Source organism: Artemia franciscana, chromosome 17, assembly GCF_032884065.1.
Source record: "Artemia franciscana chromosome 17, ASM3288406v1, whole genome shotgun sequence".
Classification (NCBI taxonomy): Eukaryota; Metazoa; Arthropoda; class Branchiopoda; order Anostraca; family Artemiidae; genus Artemia; species Artemia franciscana.
In genome coordinates, this window is record NC_088879.1 from 41,163,553 (window position 1) to 41,191,297 (window position 27,745).

General features: G+C 35.3%; 1 protein-coding gene across 3 annotated transcripts in view; it reads left to right on the forward strand.

Moving 5' to 3' along the window:
* Window positions 1-27,745, forward strand: part of LOC136038243 (ras-specific guanine nucleotide-releasing factor 2-like) — a 296,269-nt gene that overhangs the window by 210,305 nt on the left and 58,219 nt on the right. For 2 of the 3 annotated variants that reach the window (XM_065721352.1, XM_065721351.1), the window contains 4 exons: window positions 355-464; window positions 5,818-5,925; window positions 10,046-10,179; window positions 16,692-16,905. In XM_065721352.1, the coding sequence (XP_065577424.1) occupies window positions 355-464; window positions 5,818-5,925; window positions 10,046-10,179; window positions 16,692-16,905 (566 nt within the window). The remainder of the gene's footprint in view (window positions 1-354; window positions 465-5,817; window positions 5,926-10,045; window positions 10,180-16,691; window positions 16,906-27,745) is intronic. The other variant, XM_065721353.1, reaches the window with a different exon arrangement.

Consider the following 27,745-nt stretch of genomic DNA (forward strand, 5'->3'; position numbering starts at 1 on the left):
AACTCCCCCACTTGACTAGTGGACTCTAACACGTCCAGTTACGTAACATCCGAAAGTAAACATTCCCTATTATGTAACATGCACCTGCGTCTCGAAGAAAACATTCCCTATTACGTAACTTGCACCTGCATTTTACCTTGAGGGAATTTGCGTCAAAGATTCTTCGTCATCTTAAGTCCTTAAAGGAAGAAAAGAATAGTGGCTATGGGTCTGCCCGGAGGTCTTATGCTGTCACTACTCATGTTAAATGGCCTTACAAGTTTTTCACTCTGTTTGACGTGAACTAGTATAATCTAAGAAACTTTTGTATATGTTAATGTTAGTGGCCTTGTTTATTGAGATATTATCTTATAGATCGGTCGAAACGAATTCTGGTCCAAGAGAAAGTTTAACGTCAAATTATCTCGATGCTGAGTTTGGAAGAAATCGAAGTAGAAGTATATCTCCAAGAAGGACCAGCAGCGGTAAGTTTTAACCTCGATTTTTTTTTCTCATTTAAAGGAACTACATTTCAAACTGTTCGTGGTAAAAAAAAAAACTGTAAGTAAGGAGCCTACAGCTCAATAGTAATCGAAACTCTAAAAAATAGAATTTTGATATCAATAGATATATCAAAAGAATTGACTAATAATGTTGATTCTAAATATTGTAAGATTTATTAAGTTTAGTGTTACTCATCAAAAATTACGAGCCTGAGAAATTTCGTCTGATTTTCGAAAAAGGGAGAAAAAACCTCTAAAGTCAAGGAATCTTAGTGAAATTCAAACCATCAGACTCAGCGTATCCATGAATCCTGATGTAGAATTTTCAAGCTTCCATCTGCAAAAATGTTGAATTTTATATTTTTTGCCAGAAGAAAGATCACGGATGCGTTTTTATTTGTTTGTTTTTTGTGCGTTTTTCCCCCAGGGGGGATTGCATCGAATCAATAGTCCTAGAATGTTGAAAAAGGGCTACTTGATTGGAAATTAAAAGTTCTAGTGTCCTTTTTAAGTGGCCAAAAAGATTGGAGGACAACTGACCCCCTTCCACCCACTTTTTTTCCTAAAAGTCATCCGATCAAAATTTTGAGATAGCCATTTTGTCTTTGAAGACAACATTACCCCCCCCCTCACAGCCCCTGAGAAAAGGTTTGTAAGTCAGGAAATGTTCCTATTGTTTATGTATGGTATTTCTTATTGGGAAGCATACAGACATTTTCCAAGGAGAGGGAGAATTTACTGCTGGGGGATTTTCTACGGGGATAAAGTTACCTGGGGAGTAAATTGGAGTACGTTCCCAGGGACTAAACTTTCTAAGGGAAATTTTACAATGGAGGAATTTGCCAAGATTCCTATACAGATTCTTTTTATTTGTCTTACTTTTCTTTGCCAAATCAATTGTACATGTATAGATATTAATAGGAATTGTCCAGGGAAAATATTTACCGGGTAGGAATTGTCTAGAGTATTTTCCTAAGAGTATCTAGAGCATCTATTTTCCACGGGAGAAATTCTCCATGGAGGAGTCTTCCGCAGAATTGATTCTTCCGAGTAAATTTCCTGTGGGAGCACCTTTCTGTTTGGGGGAGGAGGTACTTGTAAGGGTAGTTTCCACGGAGGGGTAATTTCCAGCATGATTTTAGAAACAATCAGAAAATAAAGTCTTTTTGAAATAAAAGCGGGCTAAGAAAGAAATTTGAGCCGGAATCGTCCGCAAGAAATTTTCAAGGGATAATTGTCAGCTAGAATGGAATTGTCTGGGTAGAATTTTCCTGGTGGGAGGGGTGGGGGTATTATATAAGAGAATCATTCTACATGGAGGGATCTCCTGTGAGGGAACGAATTTTCCATGGAAAGGAGCCACATTTCCTGGCACTGCTTGAGGGTACAGCCCCCTCATACACACAATAAATAATTTTTGTTTTATGCTGTGAGATTTTCAGATTAGGAGGGTTGTTTCTGGAGATGAACTTTCCAGAGGAAATTTTACACGAAGGGAAACTTTGCTAAAATTAATTTTCAAATTCCGTCTTAATTGTTCATGTAAAAAACGGTAAAGAATATGGCGTTAGACTTTACAGTCCCTACCGGCGGTGCTGATCTCCGTTTCTTGGCCCTTCAACCAGGAAGTGCAATGGGGGGGACAACCATCCTGTGCTTTCGCACAACCTTCCTGTTTACCTTCCCCAGATTTCTCCAGGTACCCATTTAGAGCTGGGTCGACTCTGGCTAAGCTTACAGAGTCACGCCACTGATCCCTGTCCCAAACTAAAAATTGGGTACACTGGGATTCGAACTCTCGTTCTCTTAGACAAAGTATCCTGAATCCAGCCCACCAATCCACTCGGCCAGGACGTTCATGTTCATTTACTTTGAACCAAATTCAAACCTGTATTAGTTGAAAAACGTTTAGAAATTAAATAAAAAAACAAGTTTTTTTTTAACTAAAAGTAAGGAGCAACATTAAAACTTAAAACGAGCAGAAATTATTACATATATAAAAAGGGCTATCTCCTCCTCAACGCTCCGCTCTTTACGCTAAAGTTTCTCATTACTTTAAATGTAGAGCTGTGACAAAGAGGTAATGCTAAAAACAAAACGTCGTTTAGGGTTATCACTACTGCATTTACATCCAGATTTAACCCTTTGGAGTACCAGTTAATAATTGATGGTTAAATAGTTGATTATCTCATAAGAGCTTTGCAAAGTTAGCTCACGTGTGTAGCTCAAAATAAAGTGCTGCCAATGTGGAGTGTAAAGTTAGCTCACGTGTGTAGCTCAAAATAAAGTGTGGAGTGATGCCAATTAGTAATTCGATGGCTAAACCAAGTCACATATCATAGCCAGTACAGTAGTATTTCCCAAGTAAAGAGCGAAGTGGCTTCCATGTATTATCTTTTTTTCCCCTAGCCACTTCGTATGGAAACGTCAGAGGAGACTCATTCAACTGGTACTAGTGTCCTTTTTAAGATTCAAAAGCGTTTGGAATGCAACCAGAAGCCTTTTCATACTCTTGTTAGTTGCTCTTTCTTAGCTGCATGATCTCGGTTAAAATTTTAAGACAGCCATTTTGTTAGAAATAATCAAAAGGTCCGATAAATATACCGCCGGTGATTGTATGGTAACCCCACAGTACTTAAGGACTGTAAATGATGAAAGTTGTCCATTGTTTGCATACAGGTTTGACTATTTGGATGGGGGGACCTGTTCTATCATTAGCCTCCAAAAAAGCTAAGAGCATTAAGGTAAACGTGTCAGGAAATGTTGAAAGGGATGTTAGACTAAATCAAATGGTGTTAAGTGCACTCAGAATGTCAAAGGATATATCTGAAAAATTTTAGCGACGGTTATATCTCAGGGTATTAAAGTTGAAACTTTCTGAAAATCTTGAGGAAGATGTTGAACTAAATTCACACTCACTGTGTGCATCCAAGTTGCCAAAACGGCGTATCTTCCAAATATCAGGAACGCCTAATGGTATTAACTTTCAGCTTTCCTGGAATCTTGAAAGGAACGTCAAATCAAATCAACATATACTATTTGTATCCAGGTTGTTAAAAGGGCGTATTTGGAATAGAAACGGCAAAGAGTATTATGAATTAAGAACGGCTAAGGGTATTAACTTTCAGCTTTCTTGGAATCTTGAAAGGAACGTCAAATCAAATCAACATATAGTATTTGCATCCAGGTTGTTAAAAGGGCGTATCTGGAATAAACGGCAAAGAGTATTATGAATTAAAAACGGCTAAGGGTATTATAAATTAACAGCTTAAAGGACCAAGTTGAAAATTTTAGATAGCATTGGATTGGGGAATCAAGTAGATCTTTAAGTTTAACTTGGGAAGACCAAAGGAAGTTTATCAAGAAAAATACGCGTTCGTAGAAAAATGTAGTTGTATTGATGCTTGTGGTAAAATGTTCTTATTTTGTTGATGTGCTAAAAATGACCGGACATAAAGACTCCTAAATTAAAATTTCAGAACAAAAGGAATATCAACCAGAAATAAATCTAGTTTAATTGTTTTTTTGCTTTCTCTTTTACGTTTTTAAAGAACAAGTCAGAACTCCTTTTAATTAATGAGCCAAAACCCGTTTAATTAAACAAACAATCAGTTAAAAAGAATATAATAAAATGCTTATAATGATATCAGACTATATATTATTACGGATATTAGACAATATTAGACTACACCGAAGGTTCTAAACTGATGAGCATCAGTTTAGCTTCGTCCTTACAGAAGGCCAAAAAACTATGGAGATTTTTAATCCAATTACGTTAATAGTATTCCACTTACCCATCTATCCATAGTTCTATAGTACAACTATAATTGAAATTTGTTGCAAAATGTTGTCTGAAGTGTAAAGAAGAAGCCGAATTGTTAACTATTGTACGGGAAAAGCGAAAAAAATTTAAAGTTTTTAATTTAGTAACCAATAAAAATGGTGTCAATTTAACATGAACAGAAATTGATTCTAAAATCTTTTTCCAAAATGGGCTTTTCAAAGAGGAGTAAAGAGCTACATTTATCAGAATCTAACCAGAAATAAAGTCAACTCTTTATTGAAACTTAGAAAAACAGAAATCACTGTCAATAAATGAAATCATTTATGAGGAAATATTTCAATTTTTACTGTTGCTCTACTCTTAGTTGAAAATAAAATAAACAGCCTTTGCCAAAAGGAGACAATGTCTACATTTGTGAATCTTTTTTAACTAGCCTATTTTCTGTGTACTGACCTAATCTCTAACTATTTCTTAAGCAAGAAAACGAGTTTAAAGACAATAGAATTAGCCTGCTTTAAGAGTATTCCAGGCTATACTATTACTACTAACAAATCACTGCGCCATCAAGTCGCCGGAGGCCAAAACAGCTACACGCGCTCCTCCTCGATCTCAATGTATTAAAATTCTCCCTCTTTACACCCTCCCAGGAAGTTCCCATTTCTCTTAAATCTTTTCTTACGACATCCTCCCACCCAAACCGCGGACGAACTGCCTTTCGTTTAGCCTTAAACGGTTGGCCGAAAAGGACAATCTTGAGTAATCTGTCACCTGTCATCCGTAGAACGTACCCTAGCCATCTCAACCTTTGTTTCATTATATCCCTAATTCCGGAGGACGATTTGTGCCAATGCGTCAGAATCATACTCCTTAAAATTAAATTTCAAACCTGTTCTAGCACCCTGAACTCTTAAAACCTCTAAAGGCTCATCATCTAGGATAGTTAAAAACATCAGGCTAACCATTAGCTTTAATCATTCTAGGTTATATATGAAGAAAATCAGACCTGATTTGTATATTTGTGGAAATGTTACCGTGAATGTTCGGGGTCTATGAATGATATTCAGTACTTTTATTTTCTCTTTGGATTTAGTCAGCTTTACCAGTCAACTTTTTGAATTTAATGCAAGGTTTGACGATGACAGGTTAGGTTAAATTAAGTTTGGCTAGGTTAGGTTAGCTTAGGTTTCTAACCCATTTCTGATATTTATAATGAAGTTAACCTAACTAAACCTAAACTAACATAGCCCAACCCAACCCAACTTTAATTTACCATCACAGCTTGTATAAGACTGAAAAAGCTGACTCGCAAAGCCAATTGAACCAAAGCAGAAAAAAAGTAATCTCGGACATTCACCGGTGAATGTTGACATTGACCAGATTTCGGACATTCACGGTAACACATATACATGTGTATTTATGTAAGTATACGCATAGATACACAGTTATGAAATTTGTATAAATACTTTGTTGGTATGCCTTATAAACAGTGGTTCGCCATATCTTTTTTTGTGGTGTTTTTCTGATATTTTTTGACGCTTAATCCGAGCGAAGTTTCAGGTTATGGCTCAGAAGCGAGTGAGCGAGAAAGGAGTCAGAGTAGAGAACTAACTGCAGCCAAAGGACAGCAATGGTGGAGGAGAAGCAGAAAGAGCAAAGGAGGTAAAGGCTTTAGTTAACATTAGGATTGTGTATTCATGTCGGTCAGTTTTAGTGGAAATGACGATGACTCATTGTGAAATCTAATGACGCGAATGAAAAGAAATCTTAAAGAGTTTGGTTCACTCTGTACCTAAGCTTAAAAATCATTAACGATTAGGGTTTGAATAAGCTAAAAACTGAGCTAGAGATAGACTAGGGTATCTGCACTATTTTAGAATGTCAAAGAAAGGTTTTTAGTATTTCCAATGAACCTTGCTAAAAAAAAATTCCTTGGAATTTTAAATTTGATTCAATTAATACTTATAGTAACCAACAGTTAGCAAACTTTCCAATTCAATTAACTGATCAAGTTAATCACTGTGTAAGCTTTTTCAACGGACATTTTAACCAAAAAGCAATGTTAATAAAAAATTAGGATCAAGCTCTTCTAAAAAAACGTAAAAAAAAGTAGGGTAACTGTTCCACTACATATCGTCTTGAAATAAATAATATAAATGAATAGACCATATGAACTGTCTCTTTTATTTTCGTATGGTGACTTGGGGGAATGTTTTTAAGATTCTCTTTCTATTTTGGACCCGTGCCAAGTTCTCAGCTCCCATTTGTTTAGATTTCCACATATTTTCTGTTTAATATGCCAATTTTTGGGTTTTCACTAACTTCCCTACCTCCCAGAAAGAAAACGGTGTCTATGCTGCATGTTTGACTTTATAAAAAAGTTGCCATGATCAGCAGCGCCAATTTAAGATTTTGTTTTTGGGGGGATGTTATTTTCAAAATACAAAGGGGGCAATTTTGTCCTTTTTTGTTTTTTGATGATAAACCCTTCAAAAATTTCAAAATCTAGGGGAGGATATTGACCCCACCCCAATTGGTTCCACTGTCAATGATGTCTTGTTTCTAGGCACAGAAGAAGGAATATAATTGTCAATATTAAAAGAACTAAAGAAAGAGACTTAATAAGAGAAAGTTAAGTGTTAGGCTGCATTCGCTAGCAGTTCAAAAACTCGAATAATTACCACAGTAAAACAGAAAGTTGACTTGTATGATAACATTGTGATTGAAAAAAAAATATTGCCCTTTTTACTGGGTCACTATTCCTCGTAAAAAAAAAAAAAATCAGGTTTTAAAGAGGTGGTATGATTTCTCCCTCCCTAAACCACACTTCCCTGTCAGTCTAGGCACAAAGATTTGTCGTTCAATACTGGTTAATCCTACCACTTTATTTAGTCCAGTTTTAAAAAGGCGAGGCGGTTTTCATCTCCAAAATAAGGAATAATGTGGTTGGCTTACAAAAATATGTCAGAAGGATTAACCAATAAAATAAAAACATTTTTAACACGGAACTATTGATCACAAACCTTTTTATTTAGAACCTCATAGAGATGACTCTTCAAATTCATTACCGTGCCAGGTAATAAAGATTTTACTAGATTGCGGAATGTGTGAAGAATGGAATAATAGATTGGGTATATATAATGAAGTGGTAAAGACAGTGGGAAATATTTTACACCATCAAGAGGTACAGGTTTGGCAACATAAGAGATTCCCTAATTTCTCATTCTAATTCCCTGAGAATCTACGTGGTTGTAAAGGAGACATGGATTATAGAGATAATTTTAAGGTAATTTTAAGAAAGAAGGAGCAAAAGGAAATTAAGGAATTTAGATCAAGCAATATAGAAAGAAAAATAAATAAAGAAAGACAGAAAAGCACAGTTATACGACTAGAAATAACAAAAAGAGATACTTCTAACAACACTGAACAACAAAGTTGGTATGCCACTAGTGGAGTACTAAGACGGGATATATTGTGTAGCACGGATCTATTATGCATAGAATCGGTTAGTTCTATCGCTAACCACAACACAGGGTTCCGATATTTTATATTTTTCTGAGACACACGTGTTCTTCAAGGAGGAACATTCAAAAGGTATTTTCCTTATTTGAAAAAAGTTGAAGGGATAGTACGTTTATCCTTTTCAATAAAAATAATCCAAAAAGGAGAAACCGCTAGAGCATGTGGCATTACGAAAGCGTAATAAAGCCTTGCAAGAACAAGATGATTTTACAGGCGTTTCTCCTTTCTACAGACGTAGACGTACTATATTATATATAGTACGTAAATGACGTATTATATATATAACGTCATATTATATAATAATACGTCATATTATTGTTTGGTAAATGACGACTTATACTTATTGACGACATGACTGCCTGTCCATGGATTATTCTTTATGGTTGATTGTGTATGGCTATGCTGTTTGACCTATGTGATTGTATGGATAAGTAGGGTTAAGGCCTCATTCAAGTGCTGATCTATATTAGTCACTAATTTAGGAAAACAGTTATTCTTTTCTCCTTCTGTTCCCTTTTTTATTTTTTATTTTAATGTGTTTGTGCTGTTGCATTGGTGATTTCTCTTTTCGTTATATATATATATATATATATATATATATATATATATATATATATATATATATATATATATATATATATATATATATATATATATATATATATATATATATATCATGAAAAGAGAAATCACCAATGCAACAGCACAAACACATTAAAATAAAAAATAAAAAGACAGAAGGAGAAAAGGAACACTGTTTTCCTAAATTAGTGATTAATATAGACCAGCACTTGAATGAGGCCTTAACCCTACTCATCCATACAATCACATAGGTCAAACAGCATAGCCATACACAATCAACCATAAAGAATAATCCATGGACAGGCAGTCATGTCGTCAATAAGTATAAGTCGTCATTTACCAAACAATAGAAACAATAAAGACAAATAATTCAGAGGCAACAACTCAACACAAGGGCTCATCAGGAGAATACACTTGCCTATAGGGTTTCGCCACATTAAATTCTCTACCCAGCCAAGTGTTGTGGCTACCATAGAATATCCATGGCATCCCCGTGTCAGGTATCACCCCCAAAATACATGCCTATGAAAAAAAAAAAAAACAGCAAATGTAAAACAACCAAGTAACACCAAAACAAGCTTATCCTGTTAATATATCCCTCTTTTTAGCAACAATAGGTAAACTAAATATGATAAATTTTACCAAATCACAAATATTAACATATTACAAAAAAAATTGAATGAACTAAACAATTATAGAATTCATCTTTACCATGTGGCTATTTTTAAAAAAAATACGCTCTTTTAGAAACACAATTCAAAATAAATGGCGCTGCATCATCATTTGTCGAACCTCCGAAATTAGCTGAAAATTTCTTTAAGTATTTCCAGATAATTCTTTTGATATTTATTTAAAAGTTCGTTATAATGAAAACTAAATTTTTTAAATTGCCAAGTTAATTTATTTGCAGAAAAACCTCTTGATATCAATTTTTCTCTTAAGAGTTTACATCTATTTTTAAAATCAATATAATTACTACAAATCCTTGCATAATGAAGCAACTGTGAGAAAAACGCCGAATATGTGATATTTGAGTGTATATTACTTTCAGGGAATGGGAAACTAATCACTTCAAAATCAAAATCATCCGTTTTATTATACATTTTAAAGCTTAATCTATTATTATCACAAATATTAACTGAAATTGACGCTAACCTTTAGGAAGAAATATGTTTAATTATTTTATAATTTAATTGAAAAAATGAACGTAAAGCTACAAAGAGTGATATTTAATTTAAAAAATGTTAGAAAAGAGTTATCCCGCTAAAATATATAGTGTACGTATTATTGTTGAATGTAATTTTAATACCTAATTATGAGGTCTAACAAAAATTGTACCTTCCCTCATAGAATAGCCATATACAAAAGGAAAGCTTCTATCTTTGTAATGCTTTATTTTATTGACACAAAATGATAGCGCAACAAAGAGCAAACGAGGCCAATATGTTTACCGCCGTCTAAGAAAGTATTTCCCTAACTTTTGACATATGGGTATCTCTTCTATAATTTATCTAAAGAAATAAGAAATGATACGATTTGGTTACGAAGTTACGTTATATATATGTGTTTATAAGCCAAGAACATTTGTTGTTGTTTTTTTCTTTGGTTACTTTATCCTTCCTGTTGAAAGTGAGAACATTTGAAACAGGCTATTAAACTTCTGTTTCATCCCTTTTAGAAGAGGAGATTGCTGATGCAAGACGAGATAGTTCTCCAGCTCGAAATTTCTTCGTTTCATTTACAGTTTCATCACCATCACACGGAAATTCACAACCTCGAAGTCCCTGGAGTAGTCCTAGGGGAAGTACACAAGTGAGCCATTTGAACTTTCACATTTGAATCACTTAAGTACAAGGTCAAAGCTTTTAAAAAGATTTAATTAGCTCTTTCATTGCATCTGAATTTAGCTTTTTCAGTCCATTAATAATAATTGAAATATTGTAAGCTGATAATAGTTGGAAAAACATAAAAAAAAAACAAGTAACCCATTTTGATTAAAAGTGAAGAAAAAATAAAAATATTCAAGACACCAAACCAGGGTAAATTTCAGACAGTTAAAAATGAAAAGACCACAAATACTTGCGCGAAGACTTCCTTTAAGCCGTCCTCGACACTTAAAAAGGGAAGAAAAAATGATATATTTAACAGAAAAAAGACTAACTTTGAAGTAAACTGCGTAGAACCAGAAACCTGACTGAAAAACAAACAAAAGAAAGACCATTCAAATAATTGGATTGGGTTTTCCCTAGCGACTAATAAAGCCTGTCTACTGATCTGACTTGTTTAAGCTGAGTCTCGTTTGAAACGCAAATGAATGTTAGCTGACTCTTATTATTAAATTTGTACAAATTTAATTTATAAAGTTTAAAAGCTCGATCTAAACCCAGTACTGGGGTTTAAATTGACTTTTTTTATATTATACACACACATATATATATATATATATATATATATATATATATATATATATATATATATATATATATATATATATATATATATATATATATATATATATATATATATATATATATATATATATATACTAGCTGTTGGGGTGGTGCTTCGCGCCACCCCAACACCTAGTTGGTGGGGGCGCTTTGCGCCCCCCCCCCCCCAAGCTCCCCCGCGCGCGTAAGTCGTTACGTGCCATATTAGTTACGCGCCATTGAAGTTGTGTCCCTATGTTCCACCTGTGAATATAGATATATATATATATATATATATATATATATATGTTTTTAACTACGTAAAACTTGCGAATATACAACATTCTTTGCTGTCCCATTGTCTGTGCATATAAATAGATTGTCAGGTTTAACGACTCTTGAACATGCAACATATAATGGTCCATGGGAAAACAATCCGTATTCAGATCTATACCTCATGATTCTAATGATTGCCCTTGAGCTTTGTTGATGGTGATTGCTAATCGACGATTCCCTGTGTCGCCATCGTCATTTATATATCCCCCTGAGCCCCCGGCGTCCCTGTTGTAGTTGTGTCCCTGTGTCCCGGTCGTCATTTATTTTCCATGTGTCCCGGTCGTCATTTGTGTCCCGGTGTCCCAATCTGTGATTTCTCTTTGAGGGTCCCGGGCGTCATTTATATTCCTTGTGTCCCAGTGCCCCGGTCGTCATTTGTGTCCCGGTCTGTATATACATTCGTTTTTGAATTGGTCTTTTTTTAGATTTTAGTTTTTTACCTTTTTTTAGTTTTTTTAGTTATACCTCATGATTCTAATGATTGCCCTTGAGCTTTGTTGATGGTGATTGCTAATCGAACATTCCCTGTGTCCCCGTCGTCATTTATATATCCCCCTGTGCCCCCCAGTGTCCATGTTGTAGTTGTGTCCCTGTGTCCCGGTCGTCATTTATATTCCCTGTGTCCTGGTCGTCATTTGTATCCCGGTGTCCCGGTCTGTATATACATTCGTTTTTGAAATGGTATATGATGAAATAAATTTTTGTATTTTTCCCCTTTTTTCTTTTAGTTTTTTTTTGGTTTTTACTTTTTTTTAGTTTTTTTAGTTTTTTTTCTTTTTATTTTTTTTTCTTTTTTTTTAGTTTTGTTTTTCTCCTTTATTTTTCATTTTTTTCCTTTTTCATTTTATTTTCTTTTTTAATTTTTTTTTAGCTTTTTAGCTTTTTTAGTCTTTTATTAGTTTTTAGTTTTTTAATTTTGTTTTACTTATGTCCTGGTCGTCATTTATACTCCCTGTGTCCCGGTCGTCATTTGTGTCCCGGTGCTTTGTACCCACACACAGACAGACAACTTATTTATATATATATAGATATATATAGATATCTATATATCTATCTATATATATAAAAATAAGTTGTCTGTGGATGTGTCTGTCAGGTGACGTCATGTTTGTGTGTTGACTGACGTCATGAAGTTAGTTGTTGTCATTTTTGTTATGACGGTGACGTCATTAAAGATATTTAAGACATGCGTTCACGTAGAAATCTATTAATGTTTAACTTTATAATGACTGATGAACTTACAATGGCAACAGCCGAGGAAGATGCTCAAAGAGTCTATGCCAAAAAACTTGCTGCTGATAGAGAAAGTCAGAAAAGAAAGCGTGCCGAGGAATCAAAAGAACAGCAAGGAAACAGGCTTGAGGCTGATAGAGAAAGAAAGAACAGAAAGCGTGCCGAGGAACTACCAGAGCAACGCGAAAGCAGACTTGCTGCTAAAAGAGAAAGTGAAAAAAGAAGGCGTGCCGAGGAACTACCAGAGCACCATGAAACCAGACTTGCTGCTAAAAGAGAAAGTGAAAAAAGAAGGCGTGCCGAGGAATCACAAGAACAGCTAGAAATCAGGCTTGCTGCTGATAGAGAAAGTAAGAAAAGAAAGCGTGCCGAGGAATCAGAGCAACCTGAAAGTTATCGCCTGGCATTCAGGTACAGCCCAGTCGATGATTATAGCTTGAGTAGATGTGTTCAAATCGGGACTATGTCTAAAATTTGTCCCTATTGCAAGGCCTTGAAATTTAATGGTGAAGCAATGGGAATGTGTTGCGCCTCAGGAAAAGTTAAACTTCCTCTATTGGCTGCACCACCAGAGCCATTGAAGACTTTCCTTACTGGAACTACGTCAGAATCTAAGCGTTTTTTGTCACAAATCAGAAAATATAACTCATGTCTCCAAATGACGTCGTTTGGAGCCCAAATCGAAAATCCAGATCAATTTATGTCTACTTTCAAAGTAAAAGGGCAAATTTATCATAGAGCAGGGTCCCTTCAACCATTCTCAGGGGAGAATCATAAATTTTTACAATTGTAGCCTACTTCATCAGTGATAGAAATTCTGAATTGAATGCACGTTACGAAATTTCTCCCAACGTTGAAAGGACAATCGTTTCCCAATTGCAACATCTTTTCCACGAAAATAATAATTTAGTGCGTCTGTTCAAAACAGCCATGGATTTGATGCCTACTGATACGCATAAAATTGTTATTTCCGCTGACAAAACGCCTCCTGGCCAACATGTGCGTAGATACAATGCTCCAACTATCGACGAAGTGGCAATCGTTATGGTCGGTGATCAGTTTTTACCTCGAGATATTATTCTTCATAAGTGAAACGCTTAGTTGTTAAGAATTGCTGAAACTCATCGATGCTACGATGCCCTACAATATCCTATCATTTTTTGGGATGGAGCCGACGGCTATCACTTTATATTAAATTGATGAATCCAGCCACTAACAAAGAAATGAATAAGAAATGCATTGCAATGCATTATTATTCCTATAGACTAATGATTCGGCAGGATTTAGAAAATTATATTTTAAAATGCCGTGAATTGTTTCACCAATTCGTCGTTGATATGTATGCTAAAATTGAATCAGAACGTTTGCTATATATCCGCCTGGATCAGACCAAGCTCCGCTCTGAACAATACATTCATTTGCGAGATGCAGTTATAAATGACGGTAATACCACAAACGTTGGAAGATTAACAAGTTTACCTTCGTCATATGCTGGCAGTCCCCGTCATATGCATGAATATGCTCAAGATGCTATTGCGTATGTTCGTCTCTATGGTCGTCCAGATTTATTTATTACATTTACATGTAATCAATCTTGGGACGAGATACTGCAGCTTTTACTTTAAGGACAATCGGTGGTTCATAGACATGACATTACGGCCCGTGTCTTCCGGCAAAAGTTGAAATCACTGATAAACTACATAGTAAAACTTGAAGTGTTTGGGTCAGTGCGATGCTGGATGTACTCAGTGGAATGGCAAAAACGAGGTTTGCCACACGCACATATACTAATCTGGCTACATAAAAAAATTACTTCGAACGAAATTCATGATGTGATTTCCGCTGAAATACCTGATGAAAATGTCGATAAGGGGTTACATGATATTATTGTAAAAAATATGATACATGGACCTTGCGGTGCACTGAACGAAAATTCACCATGCATGGCCAAAGGAAGGTGCACAAAGCAATATCCTCGACTTTTAATATCCAACACAATTACTGGCAATGATGGTTACCCACAATATAGAAGAAGATCTATTGAAGATGGCGGTAAAACAGCAATAATAAAGAAGCGTAACGGTACCACCATCGAAGTAGATAACCAGTGGGTTGTTCCATATTCCCCATTATTATCAAAAACATTTAATGCACACATAAACGTTGAATACTGTAACTCCGTAAAGGCAATCAAATACATATGTAAATACGTCAACAAAGGCAGTGACATGGCAGTTTTTGGCTTGCAGCCTGAAATCAAAGATATCGACGAAATCGTACAATATCAGGCTGGAAGATACATAAGCAGTAATGAAGCTGTTTGGCGAATTCTTTCATTTCCGATACATGAACGTAGTCCAGCTGTTGTTCACTTAGCGGTACATTTACAGAATGGTCAACGTGTTTATTTCTCGGAAACCAACGTGCAACAAAGAGCCGTGAATCCACCGGATAAAAAGTTAACCGCTTTCTTTTCGCTTTGCAAAAATGATTCTTTTGCAAAAAAACTGCTGTATACTGAAGTGCCTTCGTATTACACGTGGAATACTAAAAATAAAGTATTTGAACGTCGAAAACAGGGTAATTCAGTCGACGGCCAACGTACCATCTTCAAAGATACCACGATAGGAAGACTCTACAACGTTCACCCCAATCAACATGAATGCTTCTTTCTACGCCTGCTTTTGGTGAATGTACCCGGTCCGACATCCTTTGAGTATTTGAGAACTGTAAACGGTACTATACATGACACTTACCGTAGTGCATGCCAAGCTCTGAATTTATTGGAGAATGACCAACACTGGGATAACTGCATCAATGACGCGTGCGAAACGTCAACCCCAAGTTAAATTCGTGCATTGTTTGGCATCATTTTAACAACTTGCTCTTCATCAGCTCCTACAGAGTTATGGGAAAAATATAAGTCAAAAATGTCCGAAGATATACTCCATCGAAAACAGTTAGAGACGTCAGATATGACTTTTGATTTTACATCAGCAATTTATAACTACACTTTAGTTATTATAGAAGATTTGTGCGTACGTATGGCAAACAAACCTCTTCAGGATTTGGAAATGCCTTCACCTAACCGTATCGCTGCTGTTTCGACATGTGTAGAATTGGATCGTGAACAAAGTTACAGTACGAGTGATCTATTGTCGTATGTACAAAATAACATTTCCAAGTTAACGTCGGAACAAAAAGACATTTATGATACGATAATGCATTGTGTCGATAACAACGTTGGAGAAATTTTCTTTTTGGATGCGCCAGGAGGTACTGGTAAAACGTTTGTGATAAAACTGATTCTGGCATCAATTCGATCAAAAAATGATATAGCGTTGGCAATTGCGTCGTCCGGAATAGCCGCAACGTTGCTGCCTGGTGGAAGAACTGCTCATTCCGCTTTGAAATCGCCTCTGAATTTGCATTCTACAGAAACACCCACGTGCAATATTTCCAAATCATCTGGGATGGGTAAAGTATTGCAGCAATGCAAACTTATTATTTGGGATGAGTGCACAATGGCACACAAAAAATCGCTCGAAGGCTCTGGATCAATGCTTGAAAGATTTGCGAGGGAAGTCGAAACCCTTTGGCAGCACATTAATATTGCTTGCGGGAGATTTCAGGCAAACATTACCTATAATACCTCGTCATTCGACAAACATCCATGACGTCAGTCAACAGACAAAAACAACTTATTTTTATATATATAATAATATTAATCAAAATTTTTGTTTACTGATGTTTTTCTTGACCGGCTCAATGAATGTGCGAATTATACAAATTGCGGACACTAATTAAGCACTTAGAATATCAGAGGGGCTTCTTTTGATCTGAAACTGATGGTTCTAGCGTCCTTTTCATGATTTGGAATTACTTAAAAGGTAACCTAATAAAGTCACCTCCTTTTCCTTTTTGTCATGGCTATGTCGTGGCCAAATACAACATGAGATTGGAGAATCGTTATCCTAATGGAAGAGAATAAAATGTATTAAAACAATTTTTCTGGAGGTTTATTCTCTGAAACCGTCTGAATTTAATATTTTGAAAATTAACTGTCAAAATATTTAAAAAATTGTAATTCTAAAGACTTGGAAAAAAAGAACTTCCATGTGCACTAGAAGAAAAGAGGGTCCTTGGACCTATTTCTTTCCTAAAAAGTTCAGATTATGACGACGTTCCCCATATTCTTCGAATAGTTTGCCTTTTGTCCTATTTTGATAAAATGGCACACTTGATTACAAAATATATCTATACGAACGTGCCACCATGTGTTTCCACTCGTGTTGAAACTAATGTCTTATCTTCAAAATATTTTAGCTAACTCTGCCATGTAGTAAACCATCAAGCAGACGCGGTAGCCGACAGAAAGAGGACAATCAACAGGACGATTCAGCCTATCTCAAGCCATGTAGTAAACCCTCAAGCCGACGCGGTAGCCACCAGAAAGAGGACAATCAACATGATGACTCGGCCTACCTCACTATACCCAAAACCGCAATCGGTATATCATCTAGTGCAGAAACTTTAACAGGTTTTTATCTTTTATATTATTCAGTTTAGCCTTCCTTAAATCCATTGTCAGTGAAGATGGGCTGGGGCAGACGACAGACACCTATGCATAGGCATTGTTTGCAGATCTTGTCCAAGAAGTGACACACAGCCATAAGTTCAGTTAGAGTCGTGGGGCGCGTAACCAATTAATTCTCTGTCGGTTTCCATCGAAATATTGATTGCATTAAAGCATATTGATAACTCAGCATAAGACTCTTGAATATAGCATTTTCAATATTTATGTTATGGCTTGTAGGTATTCTGACTTGAAATACTGAACAAACAAATTCACTAGATTTAAAGCCAGGAAAATAATGGAAATGAGTGGAAAGTAAAGAAAGGAAGAAAAGGTGTACATTAATTAAAGAAACAGTAAAATAGCTAAGTATTACTAGAGAATAAAGATCATTGAGGTTGGAAATTATAGACAGAAGGGGGAGGAGTAGGAAGTCAGGGCTCATTCTTGGAGTTCCAGGAAGAATCGATTAATTAATAAACCTAATTAGCTTCAGATTTAACACCCAATATTTAATTGTTCTTTCAAAAGTAATTAAAACAAAACTGCTTTTAAGAACTACAAGTTTTATGAATGCTAAATTACGATGTTAAAACCTGTTAAAACAAGGAAAAACGGTCACATAATAAGTCAGTCTCACTCAGCGGCCCGCTCTTTACGCTAAAGTTTCTTACTGTTTTAAAAATAGATTTAAGAGAAAGAGTCAAAAGTTTCTTACTGTTTTAAAAAAAGATTTAAGAGAAAGAGTCAAACTTTAGCGTAAAGAGCGGGTCGTTGAGGAGGAAAAGCCTCTTTCATATACGGAGTAATTTTTGTTCGTTTTAAGTTTTAATGTTGCTCTTTACTTTCATTTAAAAAAAAACTTTTTTTATTTAATTACATCAAAAACAGGTGCAATTGGTCTTTCGGGACAAAAAACAGCAATGTCTTCAAACAAATAAATCTCTAGTAATTAGTTTAGTTTCATTATACTGAAAGAATACTTTTTCCTGACACTATTTTTCTTTTAATATACTTCATTATTAAAAACACAAAAAAGCTAAATAAGATCTTTAAAAAATAAATTCATAGTTCTTGAAGCCATTACCTATAGGTTAAGCAAAGCTGAAATGATACGGTTGCCATTGGTGGGTTTGTGGGGCATTGGCCAACTCTTTTATTGTGACAATAATTGGGTTGTTTTCAGTTTGAATTTATTACTAAGTTTTATTCCTTTTTATTTTTGATTTAATATTTTCATTTATGATAATTTTGTTTGTTATAGCTTTAGCTTATCTATATATATAAAAATAAGTTGTCTGTGTGTGTGTGTGTCGAGTGACGTCATGTTTGTGTGCCGACTGACGAAATTACAGACCGGGACACCGGGACATCTGTCTATCTATATACTAGCTGTTGGGGTGGCGCTTCGCGCCACCCCAACACCTAGTTGGTGGGGCTCTTCGCGCCCCCCCAAGCCCCCCCGCGCGCGTAAGTCGTTACGTGCCATTGTAGTTGTGTCCCTGCGTCCCACCTGTGAATAGAGATAGATATAAATATATGTTTTTAACTACGTAAAACATGCAAATATACATCATTCTTCGCTGCCCCATTGTCTGTACATATAAATAGATTGTCAGGTTTACTGACTCTTGAACATGCAACATATAATTGTCCATGGGAAAAACAATCCGTATTCAGATCTATACCTCATTATTCTAATGATGTGTCCCTGTGTCCCGGTCGTCATTTATATTCCCTGTGTCCCGGTCGTCATTTGTGTCCCGGTGTCTCAGTTTGTAATTTCTCTTTGAGTGTCCCGGTCGTCATTTATATTCCCTGTGTCCCGGTGTCCCGGTCGTCATTTGTGTCCCGGTGTCCCGGTCTGTAATTTCTATTCGAACAATCCCTGTGTCCCGGTCGTCATTTATATATCCCGCCTGTGCCCCCGGCGTCCCCGTTGTAGTTGTGTCCCTGTGTCCCGGTCGTCATTTATATTCCCTGTGTCCCGGTCGTGATTTGGGTCCGGGTGTCCCAGTCTGTAATTTCTCTTTGAGGTTCCCGGTCGTCACTTATATTCCCTCTGTCTCGGTCGTCATTTGTGTCCCGGTCTGTAATTTCTCTTTGAGTGTTTTTCTTTTTAGTTTTTTTTTAGTTTTTTACCTTTTTTCTTTTTTCAGTTTTCTTTTTCTTCTTTATTTTTCAGCGTCACTATGAAGTACATATCGACGAACCTTTGTTTTTTTAACTTAAATCTGGTAGGCATTGATGACCTTATCCAAGTCAAAATCCCAAACCCAATCATCATCGCTATCATTTTTAGTTTTGATATGTTTTGACTCTCGCTGTCCAGGTGGATTTTCATCTAACTGCGCGGTTTTGCGTTCTTTAGCCGCAAGCCTGTTTTCTTGCTGTTCTTGTGATTCCCCGGCACGCTTTCTTTTCTTACTATCTCTATCAGCTGCAAGCCTGTTTTCTTGCTGTTCTTGTGATTCCTCGGAACGCTTTCTTTTCTTACTTTCTCTATCAGCAGCAAGTTTTTTGGCATAAACTCTTTGAGCAGCTTCCTCGGCTGTTGCCATTGTAGGTTCTTCAGTCATTTTACAATTAAACATTTTTCCGTGAACAAATGTCTGAAATACCGTTAATGACGTCACCGTCATAGCAAAAATGACGACAACTAACTTCATGACATCAGTCGACACAGAAACATGACGTCACCTGACAGATACACAGACAGACAACTTATTTTTATATATATAGATATACTAGCTGTTGGGGTGGCGCTTCGCGCCCCCCCCCCAAGCCCCCCCGCGCGCGTAAGTCGTTACGCGCCATATTAGTTACGCGCCATTGTAGTTGTGTCCCTATGTCCCACCTGTGAATATAGATATATATAAATATATGTTTTTAACTACGTAAAACATGCGAATATACAACATTCTTCGCTGTCCCATTGTCTGTGCATATAAATAGATTGTCAGGTTTACTGACTCTTGAACATGCAACATATAATTGTCCATGGGAAAAACAATCCGTATTCAGATCTATACCTCATTATTCTAATGATGTGTCCCTGTGTCCCGGTCGTCATTTATATTCCCTGTGTCCCGGTCGTCATTTGTGTCCCGGTGTCCCAGTTTGTAATTTCTCTTTGAGTGTCCCGGTCGTCATTTATATTCCTTGTGTCCCGGTGTCCCGGTCGTCATTTGTGTCCCGGTGTCCCGGTCTGTAATTTCTATTCGAACAATCCCTGTCTCCCGGTCGTCATTTATATATCCCGCCTGTGCCCCCGGCGTCCCCGTTGTAGTTGTGTCCCTGTGTCCCGGTCGTCATTTATATTCCCTGTGTCCCGGTCGTGATTTGTGTCCGGGTGTCCCAGTCTGTAATTTCTCTTTGAGGTTCCCGGTCGTCACTTATATTCCCTCTGTCTCGGTCTAATGACGTCACCGTCAAAACAAAAATGACGACAACTAATTTCATGACGTCAGCCGACACAGAAACATGACGTCACCTGATCCACAGACAGACAGACAGACAACTTTTTTTTACATATATAGATATATATATATATATATATATATATATATATATATATATATATATATATATATATATATATATATATATATATATATATATATATATATATATATATATATATATATATATCTTCTATATATATAAAAATAAGTTGTCTGTCTGTGGATGGGTCAGGTGACGTCACCTGAAAAAACTGGATCAGGTGACGTCAAAACTGAAAAAACTAAAAAAGGCAAAAACTACAAAAAAAACTAAAAACTAATAAAAAATAAAAAAGCTAAAAAACTAAAAAAACTAAAAAAAGGCAAAAACTACAAAAAAACTAAAAACTAATAAAAAAGCTAAAAAACTAAAAAAACTAAAAAAAGGCAAAAACTACAAAAAAAACTAAAAACTAATAAAAAAAATAAAAAAGCTAAAAAACTAAAAAAACTAAAAAACTAAAAAAAAGGTAAAAAACGAAAAAAACTAAAAACTAAAAAAAAAGGAAAAAACTGAAAAATAAGCTAAAATAAAGGTAAAAACCAATAAAAAACTAAAAAAAAAACTGAAAAAACTAAAAAAAGGCAAAAACTACAAAAAAAAAACTAAAAACTAATAAAAAAAGTAAAAAAGCTAAAAAACTAAAAAAAATAAAAAAACTAAAAAAAGGTAAAAAACTAAAAAAAATAAAAAATAAAAAAAAATAAAAAAAAGGAAAAAACTGAAAAATAAGCTAAAATAAAGGTTAAAACCAATAAAAAACTAAAAAGAAAAAAAGGAAAAAAACTAAAAAAAATTTTCATCTAAAAAACTAAAAAAAACTAAAAAAGGTAAAAACTAAAAGAACTAAAAAAGAAAAAAATAAATGACGAAACTCAAAGAGAAAGCGACCAGGACAAAAGGAATGTTCGATTAGCAATCAACAAAGCACCGGGACACAGGGAGTATAAATGACGACCAGGACATAAGTAAAAAAAAAAACTATCTATATATATAAAAATAAGTTGTCTGTGGATCTGTGGATCGTGGATCAGGTGACGTCACCTGAAAAAACTGGATCAGGTGACGTCAAAACTGAAAAAACTAAAAAAGGCAAAAACTACAAAAAAAACTAAAAACTAATAAAAAAAATAAAAAAGCTAAAAAACTAAAAAAACTAAAAAAAGGCAAAAACTACAAAAAAAACTAAAAACTAATAAAAAAAATAAAAAAGCTAAAAAACTAAAAAAAACTAAAAAAACTAAAAAAAGGTAAAAAACTAAAAAAACTAAAAACTAAAAAAAAACTAAAAAAAAGGAAAAAACTGAAAAAATAAGCTAAAATAAAGGTAAAAACCAATAAAAAACTAAAAAAAAAACTGAAAAAACTAAAAAAAGGCAAAAACTACAAAAAAACTAAAAACTAATAAAAAAAGTAAAAAAGCTAAAAAACTAAAAAAAAACTAAAAAAACTAAAAAAACTAAAAAAAGGTAAAAAACTAAAAAAAATAAAAAATAAAAAAAACTAAAAAAAAAGGAAAAAACTGAAAAATAAGCTAACATAAAGGTAAAAACCAATAAAAAACTAAAAAGAAAAAAAGGAAAAAACTAAAAAAATTTTCATCTAAAAAACTAAAAAAAACTAAAAAAGGTAAAAACTAAAAGAACTAAAAAAGAAAAAAATAAATGACGACACTCAAAGAGAAAGCGACCAGGACAAAAGGAATGTTCGATTAGCAATCAACAAAGCACCGGGACACAGGGAGTATAAATGACGACCAGGACATAAGTAAAAAAAAAAATTAACAAAACTAAAAAGAAGTTAAAAACTACAAAAAAACTAAAAAGAAAAAAAAACTAAAAACTAAAAAAAAAACTAAAAAATCTAAAAATCTAAATAAACTAAAAAAGAAAAAAAAAAGGAAAAAAATAAAGGAGAAAAACAAAACTAAAAAACGAATGTATATACAGACCGGTACACCGGGATACAAATGACGACCGGGACATAAATGACGACCGGGACAAAAAAACTAAAAAGAAAAAAAAACTAAAAACTAATAAAAAAACTAAAAAATCTAAAAATCTAAATAAGCTAAAAAAGAAAAAAAAAGGAAAAAAATAAAGGAGAAAAACAAAACTAAAAAACGAATGTATATACAGACCGGGACACCGGGATACAAATGACGACCAGGACACAGGGAATATAAATGACGACCGGGACACAGGGACACAACTACAACGGGGACACCGGGGGAAACAGGGGGATATAAATGACGACCGGGACAAAAAAACTAAAAAGAAAAGAAAACTAAAAACTAATAAAAAAACTAAAAAATCTAAAAATCTAAATAAGCTAAAAAAGAAAAAAAAAGGAAAAAAATAAAGGAGAAAAACAAAACTAAAAAACGAATGTATATACAGACCGGGACACCGGGATACAAATGACGACCGGGACACAGGGAATATAAATGACGACCGGGACACAGGGACACAACTACAACGGGGACACCGGGGGAAACAGGGGGATGTAAATGACGACCGGGACACCGGGACAGGGAATGGTCGATTAGCAATCACCATCAACAAAGCTCAAGGGCAATCATTAGAATCATGAGGTATAGATCTGAATACAGATTGTTTTCCCATGGACCATTATATGTTGCATGTTCAAGAGTCGGTAAACCTGACAATCTATTTATATGCAAAGACAATGGGACAGCAAAGAATGTTGTATATTCGCAAGTTTTACGTAGTTAAAACCATATATATATATATATATATATATATATATATATATATATATATATATATATATATATATATATATATATATATATATATATATATATATATATCTATCTATATTCACAGGTGGGACATAGGGACACAACTACAATGGCGCGTAACTATTATGGCGCGTAACGACTTACGCGCGCGGGGGGGCTTGGGGGGGGCGCGAAGCGCCCCCACCAACTAGGTGTTGGGGTGGCGCGAAGCGCCACCCCAACAGCTAGTATATATATATATATATATATATATATATATATATATATATATATGTTTTTAACTACGTAAAACTTGCGAATATACAACATTCTTTGCTGTCCCATCGTCTGTGCATATAAATAGATTGTCAGGTTTACCGACTCTTAAACATGCAACGCATAATGGTCCATGGGAAAACAATCCGTATTCAGATCTATACCTCATGATTCTATTGATTGCCCTTGAGCTTTGTTGATGGTGATTGCTAATCGACCATTTCCTTTGTTGCCGTCGTCATTTATATATCCCCCTGTGCCCCCCGGCGTCCCCGTTGTAGTTGTGTCCCTGTGTCCGGGTCGTCATTTATATTCCCTGTGTCCCCGTCGTCATTTGTGTCCCGGTGTCCCAGTCTGTGATTTATATTTGAGTGTTCCGGGCGTCATTTATATTCGTCAGGATATTGTAGGGCATCGTAGCATCGATGAGTTTAAGCAATTCTTGTCAACTGATTGTTTCGCCTATAAAGAATATTATCTCGAGGTAAGAACTGATCACCGACCACAACGATTGCCACTTTGTTGATAGTTGCGTATCAGGAGGCATCAATTCGATTGCTGTTTTTAAGCAGAAGCACTAAATTATTATTTTTGTGGAAAAGATGACATATATAAATATATATATATATTTTCTTTTTAGTTTTTTTGTAGTTTTTACCTTATTTAGTTTTTTTCTTCTTTTGTATTAATGCTAAAGCCAAGGTTCAAACCTGGAGCCTCTCGGACCTAGAACCTGAAACATAACGCTTTACCAACTCAGCTACTTCGGCGTGAATACATTCGTTTTGAGCAGCTTCCTCGGGTGTTGCCATTGGTGTCCTGGTCGTCATTTATATTTCCTGTGTCCCGGTCGTCATTTGTGTCCCGGTATCCCAGTCTGTAATTTCTCCTTGAGTGTCCCGGTCGTTATTTATATTCCCTCTGTCCCGGTCGTCATTTGTGTCCCGGTCTGTAATTTCTCTTTGAGTGTTTTTTCTTTTTAGTATTTTTTAGTTTTTTACATTTTTTCTTTTTTCAGTTTTCTTTTTCTTCTTTATTTTTCAGCTTCACTATGAAATACATATCGCCGAACCTTTGTTTTTTTAACTAAAATCTGGTAGGCATTGATGACCTTATCCAAGTCAAGATCCCAAACCCAATCATCATCGCTATCATTTTCAGTTTTGATATGTTTTGACTCTCGCTGTCCAGGTGGATCTTCATCTAACTGCGCGGTTTTGCGTTCTTTAGCCTCAAGCCTGTTTCCTTGCTGTTCTTTTGATTCCTCGGCACGCTTTCTTTTCTGACTTTCTCTATCAGCAGCAAGTTTTTTGGCATAGACTCTTTGAGCATCTTCATCGGCTTTTGCCATTGTAAGTTCATCAGTCATTTTAAACTTAAACATTAATAGATTTCTACGTGAACATATATGTCTTAAATATCTTTAATGACGTCACCGTCATAGCAAAAATGACGACAACTAACTTCATGACGCCAGTCGACACAGAAACATGACGTCACCTGATCCACAGACAGACAACTTATTTTTATATATATAGATAGATATAATTCTAAAATTGCCAGGTAATTTTCTATTTTGAAATAAAAACTAAAAATTATTGCTCAGACAACATAAATATTTTTGATATTTACATAATAGCTTTAGTGGTTCTGGACTGAAAACTAAATATGCTAATCAAATTGGGAATTGCAATCTTTTAGGTTGAAAAGGCAGATCCATTGGAATCATGAGAATGCGTGGAATAAGAAAAGCCTCACCCTCAAAAGGCCCTGTCAAGATTGTTGCCTCTATTACGTTATAACAGACATAACACGTCATTTGTGTCCCGGTGTCCCGGTCTGTAGTTTCGTTAGTCGACAAACATGACGTCAGACGACAAACAATTTCATGACGACATACAGCTCAATCCTTATAATGACGTCAGTCGACAAACATGACGTCAGTCGACACACAAACATGACGTCAGTCGACAGACAGACAAACAACTTATTTTTATATATCTATATATATAAAAATAAGTTGTCTGTGTGTGGATCTGTGGATCTGTGGATCAGGTGACGTCATGTTTGTCCGCATATGACGTCTGAATTATTTCACACTAATACAAAAGAAGAAAAAAACTAAAAAAGGTAAAAACTACAAAAAAAACTAAAAAGAAAAAAAAACTAAAAAAGCTAAAAAACTAAAAAAAACTAAAAAAAGGTAAAAATCTAATAACTAAAAAAAAACTGAAAAAAATAAAAAAAGGCAAAAACTACAAAAAAAATAAAAACTAATAAAAAACTAAAAAAGCTAAAAAACTAAAAAAAACTAAAAAAAACTAAAAAAAGGTAAAAAACTAAAAAAAAACTAAAAACTAAAAAAGAAAAAAACTAAATAAAAGGAAAAAACTGAAAAATAAAAGAGAAAAAGAAAACTAAAAAAATATGAATAAATATATATAAAAATAAGTTGTTTGTGGGTTATGTCTGTCTGTCTGTCTGTCGAGTGACGTCGTGTTTGTCCGCATATGACGTCTGAATTATTTCACACTAATACAAAAGAAGAAAAAAAACTAAAAAAGGTAAAAACTACAAAAAAAACTAAAAAGAAAAAAAACTAAAAAAGCTAAAAAACTAAAAAAAACTAAAAAAAGGTAAAAAACTAAAAACTAAAAAAAACTGAAAAAACTAAAAAAAGGCAAAAACTAACCGGGACACAGGGAATATAAATGACGACCGGGACACAGGGACACAACTACAATGGGGACGCCGGGGGGCACAGGGGGATATAAATGACGACCGGGACACCGGGACACAAGGAATATAAATGACGCCCGGGACACTCAAAGAGAAATCACAGACTGGAACACCGGGACACAAATGACGACCGGGACACAGGGAATATAAATGACGACCGGGACACAGGGACATAACTACAAAGGGGACGCCGGGGTGCACAGGGGGATATATAAATGACGATGGCGACTCAGGGAATGGTCGATTAGCAATCACCATCAACAAAGCTCAAGGGCAATCATTAGAATCATGAGGTATAGATCTTAATACGGATTGTTTTCCCATGGACCATTATATGTTGCATTTTCAAGAGTCGGTAAACCTGACAATCTATTTATATGCACAGACAATGGGACAGCAAAGAATGTTGTATATTCGCAAGTTTTACGTAGTTAAAAACATATATATATATATATATATATATATATATATATATATATATATATATATATATATATATATATATATATATATATATATATATATATATATATATATATATATATATATATATATATATATATGTATATATATATATATATATATATATATATATATATATATATATATATATATATATATATATATATATATCTATCTATCTATATTCACAGGTGGGACATAGGGATGTAACTAATATGGGACATACAATGGCGCGTAACTAATATGGCGCGTAACGACTTACGTGCGCGGGGGGGCTTGGGGGGGGCTCGAAGCGCCCCCACCAACTAGGTGTTGGGGTGGCGCGAAGCGCCACCCCAACAGCTAGTATAGATATAAAAATAAGTTGTCTGTGTGTGTGTGTGTGTGTCGAGTGACGTCATGTTTGTGTGTCGACTGACGTCATGTTTGTCGACTGACGAAATTAAAGACCGGGACATCGGGACACAAATAACGACCGGGACACTCAAAGAGAAAGCGACCGGGACACAAGGAATGTTCGATTAGCAATCACCATCAACAAAGCACCGGGACACAAATGACGACCGGGACACAGGGAATATAAATGACGAACGCAACGCTCAAAGAGAAAGTACAGACTGGGACACCGGGACACAAATGACGACCGGGACACAGGGAAACAACAACAACGGGGACGCCGGGGGGCGGACACAGGGACACAATAGGGAATATAAATGACGACCGGGACACTCAAAGAGAAAGCGACCGGGACACAGGGAATATAAATGACGACCGGGACACAGGGACACAACTACAACGGGGACGCCGGGGGCACAGGCGGGGTATATAAATGACGACCAGGACACAGGGATTGTTCGAATAGAAATTACAGACCGGGACACAAATGACGACCGGGACACCGGGACACAGGGAATATAAATGACGACCGGGACACTGAAAGAGAAATTACAAACTGGGACACCGGGACACAAATGACGACCGGACACAGGAAATATAAATGACGACCGGGACACAGGGACACATCATTAGAATAAAATGACGACCGGGACACTCAAAGAGAAAGCGACCGGGACACAAGGA